General features: G+C 42.7%; 1 protein-coding gene across 1 annotated transcript; it reads right to left on the bottom strand.

Moving 5' to 3' along the window:
* Window positions 1-1840: 1840 nt before the first annotated feature.
* Window positions 1841-12589, bottom strand: LOC147309669 (uncharacterized). The gene is made up of 6 exons (XM_086269907.1): window positions 10153-12589; window positions 9448-10122; window positions 8809-8885; window positions 6837-8380; window positions 2882-2967; window positions 1841-2746 (listed from the first exon to the last, which is right to left on the bottom strand). The coding sequence occupies exons 1-5, from the start codon at window positions 12587-12589 to the stop codon at window positions 2895-2897; spliced, it is 4806 nt and encodes a 1601-aa protein (XP_086126033.1). The 3' UTR covers window positions 1841-2746; window positions 2882-2894.
* Between the last annotated feature and the right edge of the window lie 300 nt (window positions 12590-12889).

Here is a 12889-nt window from a genome sequence, read left to right as displayed (position 1 = left end):
CATCACTTACCTCAATCGATGACTGCATTGATGAAATTGGGCCTGCAAAATACATCACTAAACTTGATATGTTAAAAGGGTATTGGCAAGTGCCTTTGACACAGCAAGCATCTGACATTTCAGCTTTTGTCACTCCTGACCACTTCCTGCAGTACACAGTTATGTCTTTTGGTATGTGCAATGCCCCTGCAACATTTCACAGAGTGGTCAATAAAGTGTTGGGAAGCATCCCCAACTGCAGAGCATACTTGGATACATCGTTGTGTATAGCAGTGACTGGTCAACCCACATGGCTACATTGAAAGAAGTCTTTATTAGCCTGGAAAATGCATCTCTCACTTTGAACCTTGCCAAATGTGATTTTGCTAGAGGCAGTGTCCTCTACCTTGGCCAGCAAGTTGGTCTAGGAAAAGTGTGCCTTGCAGATGCCAAAGTCACTGCGATTAGGGAGTTCCCCCAACCAACCACCAGGAGAGAACTGTGGCGTTTCCTTGGGATGACAGGATATTACCGACGATTTTGTAAGAATTTCTCTTCTGTTTCTGCCCCTCTCACTGACTTAACCAGTCCCTCAAAGCCGTTTATTTGGCCTGAGAGTTGCCAGCAGGCTTTCGAAAGCCTTAAGGGCTTACTTTGTTGCACCCCCGTTTTGTCTGCTCCTAACTTCTCTTTACCATTCAAACTGGAAATAGATGCCAGCACAGTTAGTGCATGAGCGGTGCTTCTCCAGGAGGATACCCAGGGCATTGACCATCCTGTGAGTTACTTCTCTCGGAAGTTTGATAAACATCAGCTCAGGTATTCTACCATTGAAAAGGAGACACTTGCTTTGTTGTGGGCCTTGCAACATTTTGAAGTTTATATAGAGTCATGTCAGAGTTCAGTTCAAGTATTCACAGATCAAAACCCTTTAGTTTTCCTCTCTAGAATGTATAATCGCAACCAGCGGCTTATGCGTTGGTCACTGATTATTCAGAATTATCCCCTCAATATCCATCACAATAAAGGGTCAGAAAACATTGTAGCAGACGCTGTCTCCCGTGCCGTTTAGAGATGTCACCAAACCCTGAGTTTAGTTCTTAAAGGGTGGGGGTGTTACGTGCCAAGAGATGTGGCTTTACTTTTGGTGTTCTTTTTATCTTTAAGGTGTCAAGTCTCCACCTATTGGCCAGTTCAAAGTTGATTGGCATGTTTCTATTGGCTGGTCTGGGCACAGTTGGCCAATCACTCTCTGAGGATCACTACAAATGAGCAGCTCCCTGGCCAGCTGCTGGCTGCTGCTTTATGACAAACATTTGCGAACAGGCTTCTTTGTATTGTGTGTGGTGGGAGGCTGGACAGGTAAGCTGGGGTACCCTATACACTGGTTGCAGGTTTTAAACTGTTAGTCACACTAGGTTATGATTGACTGTGGTTGTCCAGTGTTGCTGTCTCCTTCCTACCTTTGCCTCCACCATGGTGGGGGGGACGTAACACATTTGTTATTGCACATTATACTTCTCAGCTGGAGCATTTAACGCCAAACATTAACTGACATCAGCTGATGGTAGTGCCAGTGCACCGGAAGAAAAATACATATTTGATGCTTTCTATCTATCTGTCCCTGCAAACGACCAAAAACCCTTTGCAAAGTAAGTAATAACCCAAAATTAGCTGTAATGTGATTATTTAATTTAGCACAGTAACACATTGTATTGCCATGTGACTAAAAAGTGCAATATGATTAGAGTAACACATTACTCAGGAATGCATTACAGCTAATTTTGGGTTACTTATAAAGACAAGTTTACATTACACTACAGAATTTTAGTGCAAAAATAATAGTATAATATAACATGCATATGTTGCATAGATTTATTGCTATAAAACAAAAACAAAACAAAACATTTTCTCACAACATTAAAATGCACCTGACATTTGAATGGCAAGAGAGGGAGTTTGCCAAATAAGACATTTAAACAATCACTCAACAATGTTAGCTTGCATGACAGAAACTTTCTCAGAGTTTCTCTGCACACACAGTGTGTTGTACATCCTCCAAATTTTAGTTATTCTTTAAAGTAAAATACAAAGGAATGCTTTCAAATTCTGTCTTGCCAATAAACTGGAAAGGTGACCTTGAGTACAACAGAATCACTCATAATAACAAGTTCTGCCAGTAATATCTGACAGACAATTGATTTTTCCGATTTGAGGGACAGTATTCATGCACTTGGTATGCTTCACTCACTTTTCTTTGTCTATATAAGCAAGAAGCCAGCTTTACAGTTTTTGGTTACCAGGCTTGTCAGAGTGACCTCTGCTTCTCGAGCTGAAGAACTGATAACGCCTCTTACAAATCTGTGACAGATCAAATTTCCTGGTTTGAGATTTCTATTATACTTTTCAAGTTGACACTCACACCAAGAGCACATTTCCAATTCTCATATTTATGTAAAATACAGGCAAAGGTGTGGAATTACAAAGCTGGTTGTAATTTAATCTTCTTTTTTACTCAGAAATTCTTTTCTTGAATTGTAAATTGATGGCTTGCTTTATTTCAAGACATGTGAAGAGGCAGTATGACAGTTCAGTCATACTGCTGCTTCACATTATGTTAAACCAAGTACATCCTTGAATTGTTGTCTTTATTCAGTCACTTTTGACTTCTGTCCATGCAAAGCTTTTATGGGCCAACTCTCACTTGTTGAATATTTGTCACAGAGAGACTGTGAGCTGTTCCATTCAGGATCTGGTTGCTAAAAAACTAAAAAGAGAGAAAACACAAAGACTAAACATCTAAATATTTACTTCAGTTTCAAAAGCAAGTTTAAATAATCCACAAAGAAAACAAATTTTAAATATATTATATGAATATAATAATATAATTTTATAGGCATACCTCTTCAATAAGTTTAATGATGGTTGCATTGCTGACCTCTCCGTAGGTAGTTATCCTCATCTTCATATGTGCCAGTGCTTGCAGGGCTTTAGAGTTTGAAAACATTGCATTTAGAAGTCAATAATAAAATAATATAAAGAATATACATTTTTTTAAATGCAATTCAGTCTCACTTTGTGACACACTTCTGGTTCTTTTAGGACAATATGATTAATTAATAACCTGAAAGTACTGATTTAATTTACAGCTGAAACCCATATATATTTTTGTATTTTAAGAAACAAATGTGTTGCCATTGGCAAAAGGACAATGTAAAGATAAAGAATTTTTTTGTAACAATTTCATTTTAAAAATCTCATTCAATCTGTTGCTGAAACCGGTAAAAACTTTATGTTACTTGCATAACCTCAGTTGTCAGAGTAGCATAAGTGAGACGTCTCACTATGGGATGCACCTCCCTGTGTTTTCCTCACAAACATTTGTCTCATTCCACCAATTCTAACTAGCTGGTGAGTGGAACGACCTTAGCAGAACAACACACCTTAAGTAGCTTGTGTACTGTAAGCCTGGTTACCAATATAACAGTAATACAACAGAAGAATAGACCTTGCAGAAAAAGAAGGTTGCCATCTCCAGTTCATGCAAATGCATATGTGCACTGGTGTTAATATCATCTTCACATAACAATGCAAATTATGGTGATTAAAAATATTTTAAGTAAAGTTAAAATAGAAAAACAGCCCTCTGGCTGAACTATTTTCCGTGTTTCTCTGTGACGTAATTCTAGCTAATATTCTCTTTCTAACACCACTGAGCAGCTCAATGGCAACTGGAGTTTAACTTTATCTGCATACAGGCACTTTTTAACACCTGCTGCTGATTTTTAAAAACACACCCATGTTACCTGGTGATATTCACAGTTTAATTGCCTGCTCAGTTATATGTATGATTTCCTCAGACAGCTGACCTGCTTCTGTTTACCATAGAGCACTTGGAGATGATCAGTGACTTTAAATGGAGCTCCAGGTTGGGGAGGAGGGGAGGAGGGGGGGGCAGCGGCTGCATTATAGTCACCAGTTTATTTCTTCAAAAGAAGAAAAAGGGGGCAGGGAGAATGCTTTTAAGGTAATAGATCAGATGATGCAAACACCTTGGGCACATAGGGTTTTAGCAAAGTGAGTGCACAAGGGCATGAATGTCAATTGATGGCTATCAAGTTAATGATTTGTTTTTCACAGAAACCATCATTTGTAATTATTAGCAGGCAGCTACCTAAACTAAACTGTGACTATCCTCCTGAGAGGATCTTTTTATGTATGTCCTCTGTGGTTGACACACAAATCACAAAAAATACCCCCAAAAAGATACTTTTTCCCCCTCCATTCTCAGAAGTGTATCACCGGTTAATATAGGTGTGCTTTCTAAATCAGCAGCAGGTGTTAAACAGACAAAGTGACCAAGATGTATGCGGGAAAACCTTTACAGCTTTACCTGCTCAGTGTTGTTAGAAGAAAAAAAAGCCCACTTGTTATTTATGTCACACAAATACGGGTATGAGTCCAGCCAGAGGGCTGTTTTACTATTTTAACTTTATTAAAAATATGTCTAATCAATATAATTTGCAATGTTTTCTGAATATAATACCAATACCTATGCAAGAATGAATATGCATGAACTGGAGATGGTGACGTCTTTCTTCTGGTCAAATCATGTGATATGCACACAGAAATTGATACATTTGGAAAATGAAGACTGGAATATATGAGCAAAGCCAGTTAATGAATTAACCAGTTCAACTAGAACATCGTTTTCCTTTCTTTGAAGAGGCAGGAACTGTTTATTATTTTTCTTTGTCATAATTCTTTTGCTGTAAATGATTTGTTTTCTTCATGCTCTGTTGTGCAGCCCATGTTTTTTCATCAAAAGAGCTATCTGCATGTCGGACAAGGCCTGGGTTAACCCCAGTCCTTTCTCTTTTTGAATGTGTGATGGCTGCAGATAACATTCACACACACAATATCGGATGGCAAGCCTGGCCCATCAGACTCAAACTGGAAGACTCTACAGCAACTGGATCAGGATCAGCAAACTGATATTGCTCATAAAAAGACACATAATCTATCTCTGATGGGTTTAATAGCAACACCATCATCCCCATAGATTTACCTATGGTTTGGACAGCACAGTGCTACGCATGGAGGCAAATATCAGTAAACTCAGTGATTTCTTCCTACAGATTCCAGTCAGGTTTGGATGCCATGTCCTTGGATAGCTCTGCTAGGTAAGCAGCGAACATGAAGTAAACACATTAATGCCCTTACCACTTCAGCTGCCACTTCATAGTGACTTTCAGTTACGGCAGTCTGAAAGTGGTCTGCCTCTGACACGAGTGTGGTAGCTATAGATTGAGGTAGGCTGCAACTAACAGCTTTCTTTGGACATGTGAAGTAAGCAGTGCTTCTCCATGTTTCTCAGTCCCCCTCAAAATCCAGGGAAAAAGCTTCTTGTATTTGGCTACTGCCATAAGACTGTCCTTCCATGAGAAACTGGGATTAGCTGTTTTGCTGCCCTGGTGGCTTGGGGCATTTTTTCCCCTCATAACATGATGTAGTGGATATGATGGCCCACAAAATATCAGTCTGGTTATTCTGAATATCCATTCTGTGAGTAGGGGAGGCTACTTGACATGTTATCTCCACAAACGCACAGTCGAGAATCTCCATTTGCTATGTTGTGAGATAAGGTTGAATTTATATTCACTGACTGAAATTCTCACAGTGAGAATAGTGTATGTTAATTTCATTGCTAACTATACCCGAAAAGGACAACGTTGTTGGCTGGCCAGGGAGGCGCATCCCATTGTCATGTACTGTGTGACGCAGGCAAAGTAAGGGCACAAAATGCAGACACACAGGCAAAAGTAAACTTAAATGCAGCTTTATTGCTGAATTACCAAACATGTTAACCAAAGAATTCCCAAGGTAACTAAAGTTAGTGTTGAGATTTGAAATATATATTTTGAAGCTTATCTGCTGATTATATTGTTTTATATATAAGAGAGCTTTGAGTTTGAGTTAAAAGTACTGACAGGAAACGACATGCTTTTGCAAAACTAGGACCTGCAGCCAGAAAGTGAAACTAAGCAGAGTCTTTGTGTAACAGAGTTAGAAAATAGCTTAATGAATTTCCTCAAAATTGATGTGCTTTGTGAATAGTTGGAGCCACCTGGTGGACAAACACAGCAACTGCAACTGTTAAGGTTCCAAATTGCTGCACAGCGCATGCCTCAGCAAAGGAAAAAGAAACTCCAAGTTATACTAAGTAGATGGCAGATGTGCACACAGAACCGACAGATGAGCTTACAGTAATTGTTTTACTTAGTGCACATCCTGTGATATTCACAGTTTATATTAAATAAAAGACTGTTTTCAAAACAGTTGGCTGTGAATAATAGCTCATAATAGATAATAGCGAAAATCAAGGTTTCTCATGCAAGAGACTGTTATTTAAAGTCCTTAGCATTTCAAATCATTGGGGAGAGTCTGCCTTCAAGTTATAAAACTGGTCTGCTTCAGACAGATGCCTTTTTTCTATAATGCGGAAGTCTTAAAAAATACCCTAATCAAAAAGAAATGCTACTGTTACTAAAAAAAGAAATATCTGTGATGATGCTCCCCTTGTCACACCAACTCTGTAAAATGTATTAAAAATTTGACCAAAATTTGACCAAAAAATTATGGATTGAAATTCTAATAATTATAATAATGTATACTTTATTGATCCCCGTGGGGAAATTCCTCTCTGCATTTAACCCATTCACTCTGTGTGGTATGTTAGACAGTTATTTAACAAGCATGGTGTTAACACACTATAGGATCTATTCAACCATATGGTATCTGTTTAAGTCTCGGTGTATTATCATATGCTATATAATTTTCCAGGGAATTAGACTCACCTTTCGCTGTTGTAATGGTTGATGGTGCTGTTGTAGGGCTTGGTGGTGGTGTTGTAGTGGTGGTTGGAGGTGCTGTTGTAGTGGTTAATGTTGTTGTAGTGGTGTTCGGACGTGCTGTTGTAGTGGTTGGTGGTGTTGTTGTAGTGGTAGTTGGTGTTGCTGTTGTACTGGTTGGTGGTGGTGTTGTAGTGATTGGTGGTGTTGTTGTAGTGGTGGTTGGAGGTGCTGTTGTAGTGGTTGGTGGTGGTGTTGTAGTGGTTGGTGGTGTTGTAGTGGTGGTTGGAGGTGATGTTGTAGTGGTTGGTGGTGGTGTTGTAGTGGTGGTTGGAGTTGCTGTTGTAGTGGTTGGTGATGTTGTTGTAGTGGTTGGTGGTGGTGTTGTAGTGGTGGTTGGAGGTGCTGTTGTAGTGGTTGGTGGTGGTGTTGTAGTGGTGGTTGTAGTTGCTGTTGTAGTGGTTGGTGATGTTGTTGTAGTGGTTGGTGGTGTTGTTGTAGTGGTGGTTGGAGTTGCTGTTGTAGTGGTTGGTGGTGGTGTTGTAGTGGTTGGTTGTGTTGTTGTAGTGGTGGTTGGAGGTGCCGTTGTAGTGGTTGGAGGTGCTGTTGTAGTGGTTGTTGTTGTCATTGTCATGTTCGTAGGTGCTGTTGTAGTTGTTAGTGTTTTTGTTGTTGTGGTCAAAGGAGCTGTTGTAGTGGTTGGTGGTGGCGTTATAGTGGTGGTTGGAGGTGCTGTTGTAGTGGTTGGAGGTGCTGTTGTAGTGGTTGGAGGTGCTGTTGTAGTGGTTGGTGGTGGTGTTGTAGTGGTGGTTGTAGTTGCTGTTGTAGTGGTTGGTGATGTTGTTGTAGTGGTTGGTGGTGTTGTTGTAGTGGTGGTTGGAGTTGCTGTTGTAGTGGTTGGTGGTGGTGTTGTAGTGGTGGTTGGAGGTGCCGTGGTAGTGGTTGGAGGTGCTGTTGTAGTGGTTGTTGTTGTCATTGTCATGTTCGTAGGTGCTGTTGTAGTTGTTAGTGTTTTTGTTGTTGTGGTCAAAGGAGCTGTTGTAGTGGTTGGTGGTGGCGTTGTAGTGGTGGTTGGAGGTGCTGTTGTAGTGGTTGGAGGTGCTGTTGTAGTGGTTGGAGGTGCTGTTGTAGTGGTTGGAGGTGCTGTTGTAGTGGTGGTTGGTGGTGGTGTTGTAGTGGTTGGAGGTGGTGTTGTAGTGGTTGGTGGTGGTGTTGTAGTGGTTGGTGGTGGTGTTGTAGTGGTGGTTGTAGTTGCTGTTGTAGTGGTTGTTGATGTTGTTGTAGTGGTTGGTGGTGTTGTTGTAGTGGTGGTTGGAGGTGCTGTTGTAGTGGTTGTTGGAGGTGCTGTTGTAGTGGTTGTTGGAGGTGCTGTTGTAGTGGTTGGAGGTGCTGTTGTAGTGGTTGGTGGTGGTGTTGTAGTGGTTGGTGGTGGTGTTGTAGTGGTTGGTGGTGTTGTAGTGGTGGTTGGAGGTGCTGTTGTAGTGGTTGGTGGTGGTGTTGTAGTGGTGGTTGGAGTTGCTGTTGTAGTGGTTGGTGATGTTGTTGTAGTGCTTGGTGGTGTTGTATTGGTGGTTGGAGGTTCTGTTGTAGTGGTTGGTGGTGTTGTTGTAGTGGTGGTTGGAGGTTCTGTTGTAGTGGTTGTTGTTGTCATTGTCATGGTCGTAGGTGCTGTTGTAGTGGTTGGTGTTGTCGATGTCGTGGTCGAACGTGCTGTTGTAGTGATTGGTAATGTTGTTGTAGTGGTGGTTGGAGGTGCTGTTGTCGTGGTTGGTGGTGGTGTTGTAGTGGTTGGTGATGTTGTTGTGGTGGTGGTTGGAGGTGCCGTTGTAGTGGTTGGTGATGGTGTTGTAGTGGTTGGTGGTGTTGTTGTAGTGGTGGTTGGAGGTGTTGTTGTAGTGGTTGGTTGTGTTGTTGTAGTGGTGGTTGGAGGTGCTGTTGTAGTGGTTATTGATGGTGTTGTAGTGGTGGTCGGAGGTACTGTTGTAGTGGCTAGTGTTGTCGTTGTTGTCGTCGAAGGAGCTGTTGTAGTGGTTGGTGGTGGTGTTGTAGTGCTTGCTGGTGTTGTAGTAGTGGTTGGAGGTGCTGTTGTAGTGGTTGGTGGTGTTGTTGTAGTGGTGGTTGGAGTTTCTGTTGTAGTGGTTGGTGGTGTTGTTGTAGTGGTGGTTGGAGTTGCTGTTGTAGTGGTTGGTGTTGTTGTAGTGGTGGTTGGAGGTGCTGTTGTAGTGGTGGTTGGAGTTTCTGTTGTAGTGGTGGTTGGAGTTTCTGTTGTAGTGGTTGGTGGTGTTGTTGTTGTTGTTGGTGGTGTTATTGTAGTGGTGGTTGGAGGTGCTGTTGTAGTGGTTGGTGATGTTGTTGTAGTGGTGGTTGGAGTTTCTGTTGTAGTAGTTGGTGATGGTGTTGTAGTGGTTGGTGGTGTTGTTGTAGTTGTGGTTGGAGGTGCTGTTGTAGTGGTTGGTGGTGGTGTGGTTGGAGGTACTGTTGTAGTGGTTAGTGTTGTCGTTGTTGTGGTCGAAGGAGCTGTTGTAGTGGTTGGTGTTGTAGTGGTTGCTGGTGTTGTTGTAGTGGTGGTTGGAGGTGCTGTTGTAGTGGTTGGTGGTGGTGTTGTAGTGGTATGTGCTGTTGTTGTAGAGGTGGTTGGAGGTGCTGTTGTAGTAGTTGGTGGTGTTGTTGTAGTGGTGGTTGGAGGTGCTGTTGTAGCGGAGGTTGCTGTTGTTGTAATGGTGGTTGTCGTTGTTGTGGTTGGTGGTGTTGTTGTTGTGGTCGGAGGTGCTGTTGTAGCGGTTGTTGGTGTAATGGTGGTTTGTGTTGTTGTAGTGGTTGGTGGTGTTGTTGTAGTGGTTGGTGGTGTTGTTGTAGTGGTGGTTGGAGTTTCTGTTGTAGTGGTTGATGGTGTTGTAGTGGTGGTTGGAGGTGCTGTTGTAGTGGTTGGTGTTGTTGTAGTGGTGGTTGGAGGTGCTGTTGTAGTGGTTGGTGGTGTTGTTGTAGTGGTGGTTGGAGGTGCTGTTGTAGTGGTTGGTGGTGTTGTTGTAGTGGTGGTTGGAGTTTCTGTTGTAGTGGTTGATGGTGTTGTAGTGGTGGTTGGAGTTGCTGTTGTAGTGGTTGGTGTTGTAGTGGTGGTTGGAGGTGCTGTTGTAGTGGTGGTTGGAGTTTCTGTTGTAGTGGTTGGTGGTGTTGTTGTTGGTGGTGTTGTTGTAGTGGTGGTTGGAGGTGCTGTTGTAGTGGTTGGTGGTGTTGTTGTAGTGGTGGTTGGAGTTTCTGTTGTAGTAGTTGGTGATGGTGTTGTAGTGGTTGGTGGTGTTGTTGTAGTGGTGGTTGGAGGTGCTGTTGTAGTGGTTGGTGGTGTTGTTGTAGTGGTGGTTGGAGTTTCTGTTGTAGTGGTTGATGGTGTTGTAGTGGTGGTTGGAGTTGCTGTTGTAGTTGTTGGTGTTGTTGTAGTGGTGGTTGGAGTTTCTGTTGTAGTAGTTGGTGATGGTGTTGTAGTGGTTGGTGGTGTTGTTGTAGTGGTGGTTGGAGGTGCTGTTGTAGTGGTTGGTGGTGTTGTTGTAGTGGTGGTTGGAGTTTCTGTTGTAGTGGTTGATGGTGTTGTAGTGGTGGTTGGAGTTGTTGTAGTGGTGGTTGGAGGTGCTGTTGTAGTGGTGGTTGGAGTTTCTGTTGTAGTGGTTGGTGGTGTTGTTGTTGGTGGTGTTGTTGTAGTGGTGGTTGGAGGTGCTGTTGTAGTGGTTGGTGGTGTTGTTGTAGTGGTGGTTGGAGTTTCTGTTGTAGTAGTTGGTGATGGTGTTGTAGTGGTTGGTGGTGTTGTGGTTGGAGTTTCTGTTGTAGTGGTTGATGGTGTTGTAGTGGTGGTTGGAGTTGCTGTTGTAGTGGTTGGTGTTGTTGTAGTGGTGGTTGGAGTTTCTGTTGTAGTAGTTGGTGATGGTGTTGTAGTGGTTGGTGGTGTTGTTGTAGTGGTGGGTGGTGTTGTTGTAGTGGTGGTTGGAGTTTCTGTTGTAGTAGTTGGTGATGGTGTTGTAGTGGTTGATGGTGTTGTAGTGGTGGTTGGAGTTGTTGTAGTGGTGGTTGGAGGTGCTGTTGTAGTGGTGGTTGGAGTTTCTGTTGTAGTGGTTGGTGGTGTTGTTGTTGGTGGTGTTGTTGTAGTGGTGGTTGGAGGTGCTGTTGTAGTGGTTGGTGGTGTTGTTGTAGTGGTGGTTGGAGTTTCTGTTGTAGTAGTTGGTGATGGTGTTGTAGTGGTTGGTGGTGTTGTGGTTGGAGGTGCTGTTGTAGTGGTTGGTGGTGGTGTTGTGGTTGGAGGTACTGTTGTAGTGGTTAGTGTTGTCGTTGTTGTGGTCGAAGGAGCTGTTGTAGTGGTTGGTGTTGGTGTTGTAGTGGTTGCTGGTGTTGTTGTAGTGGTGGTTGGAGGTGCTGTTGTAGTGGTGGTTGGAGTTTCTGTTGTAGTGGTTGGTGGTGTTGTTGTTGGTGGTGTTGTTGTAGTGGTGGTTGGAGGTGCTGTTGTAGTGGTTGGTGGTGTTGTTGTAGTGGTGGTTGGAGGTGCTGTTGTAGTGGTTGGTGGTGTTGTTGTAGTGGTGGTTGGAGTTTCTGTTGTAGTGGTTGATGGTGTTGTAGTGGTGGTTGGAGTTGCTGTTGTAGTGGTTGGTGTTGTTGTAGTGGTGGTTGGAGGTGCTGTTGTAGTGGTGGTTGGAGTTTCTGTTGTAGTGGTTGGTGGTGTTGTTGTTGGTGGTGTTGTTGTAGTGGTGGTTGGAGGTGCTGTTGTAGTGGTTGGTGGTGTTGTTGTAGTGGTGGTTGGAGTTGCTGTTGTAGTGGTTGGTGTTGTTGTAGTGGTGGTTGGAGGTGCTGTTGTAGTGGTGGTTGGAGTTTCTGTTGTAGTGGTTGGTGGTGTTGTTGTTGGTGGTGTTGTTGTAGTGGTGGTTGGAGGTGCTGTTGTAGTGGTTGGTGGTGTTGTTGTAGTGGTGGTTGGAGTTTCTGTTGTAGTAGTTGGTGATGGTGTTGTAGTGGTTGGTGGTGTTGTTGTAGTTGTGGTTGGAGGTGCTGTTGTAGTGGTTGGTGGTGGTGTTGTGGTTGGAGGTGCTGTTGTAGTGGTGGTTGGAGTTTCTGTTGTAGTGGTTGGTGGTGTTGTTGTTGGTGGTGTTGTTGTAGTGGTGGTTGGAGGTGCTGTTGTAGTGGTTGGTGGTGTTGTTGTAGTGGTGGTTGGAGTTTCTGTTGTAGTAGTTGGTGATGGTGTTGTAGTGGTTGGTGGTGTTGTTGTAGTTGTGGTTGGAGGTGCTGTTGTAGTGGTTGGTGGTGGTGTTGTGGTTGGAGGTACTGTTGTAGTGGTTAGTGTTGTCGTTGTTGTGGTCGAAGGAGCTGTTGTAGTGGTTGGTGTTGGTGTTGTAGTGGTTGCTGGTGTTGTTGTAGTGGTGGTTGGAGGTGCTGTTGTAGTAATTGGTGGTGGTGTTGTAGTGGTATGTGCTGTTGTTGTAGTGGTGGTTGGAGGTGCTGTTGTAGCGGAGGTTGCTGTTGTTGTAATGGTGGTTGTCGTTGTTGTGGTTGGTGGTGTTGTTGTTGTGGTCGGAGGTGCTGTTGTAGCGGTTGTTGGTGTAATGGTGGTTTGTGTTGTTGTAGTGGTTTGTGGTGTGGTTGTGGTGGTCGGAGGTGCTGTTGTAGCGGTTGGTAGTTCTGTTGTCGTAGTTGGAGGTGTTGTTGTGGATGTTGGATGTCCATCTGCAGTTGTTGTTGGTGTCATTACGGTGGTTGCTGTCATCATGACTGTTGATGCAAAAGTTCATTCTTATGTTTTAAATAGTTTTGAAGAGCGCCATAAATTGGTTTGACTTCCCAGCCCTACCATAAACTTTTACTTCATCACTCTCATTTTTCCTACAGTTTTCATGTTGCGCTGTGCGTATTATAGTAGATTAAAGCAGTGGAACATATATACACATATGTATATACACACACATATGTATATACACACACACACACACACACACACACACACATATATATATATATATATATATATATATATATATATATATATATATATATATATATATATATATATATATATATATATATATATATAT

This window comes from Aulonocara sp. 'chitande type north' Nkhata Bay, linkage group LG17 (genome assembly GCF_057382095.1).
Source record: "Aulonocara sp. 'chitande type north' Nkhata Bay isolate Kocher_YH1m ecotype deep benthic linkage group LG17, A_spYH_male_GT1.1, whole genome shotgun sequence".
NCBI lineage: Eukaryota > Metazoa > Chordata > Actinopteri > Cichliformes > Cichlidae > Aulonocara > Aulonocara sp. 'chitande type north' Nkhata Bay.
The sequence above is the reverse complement of the archived record's forward strand: the minus strand, read 5'-3'. Positions and strand labels throughout refer to the sequence as shown.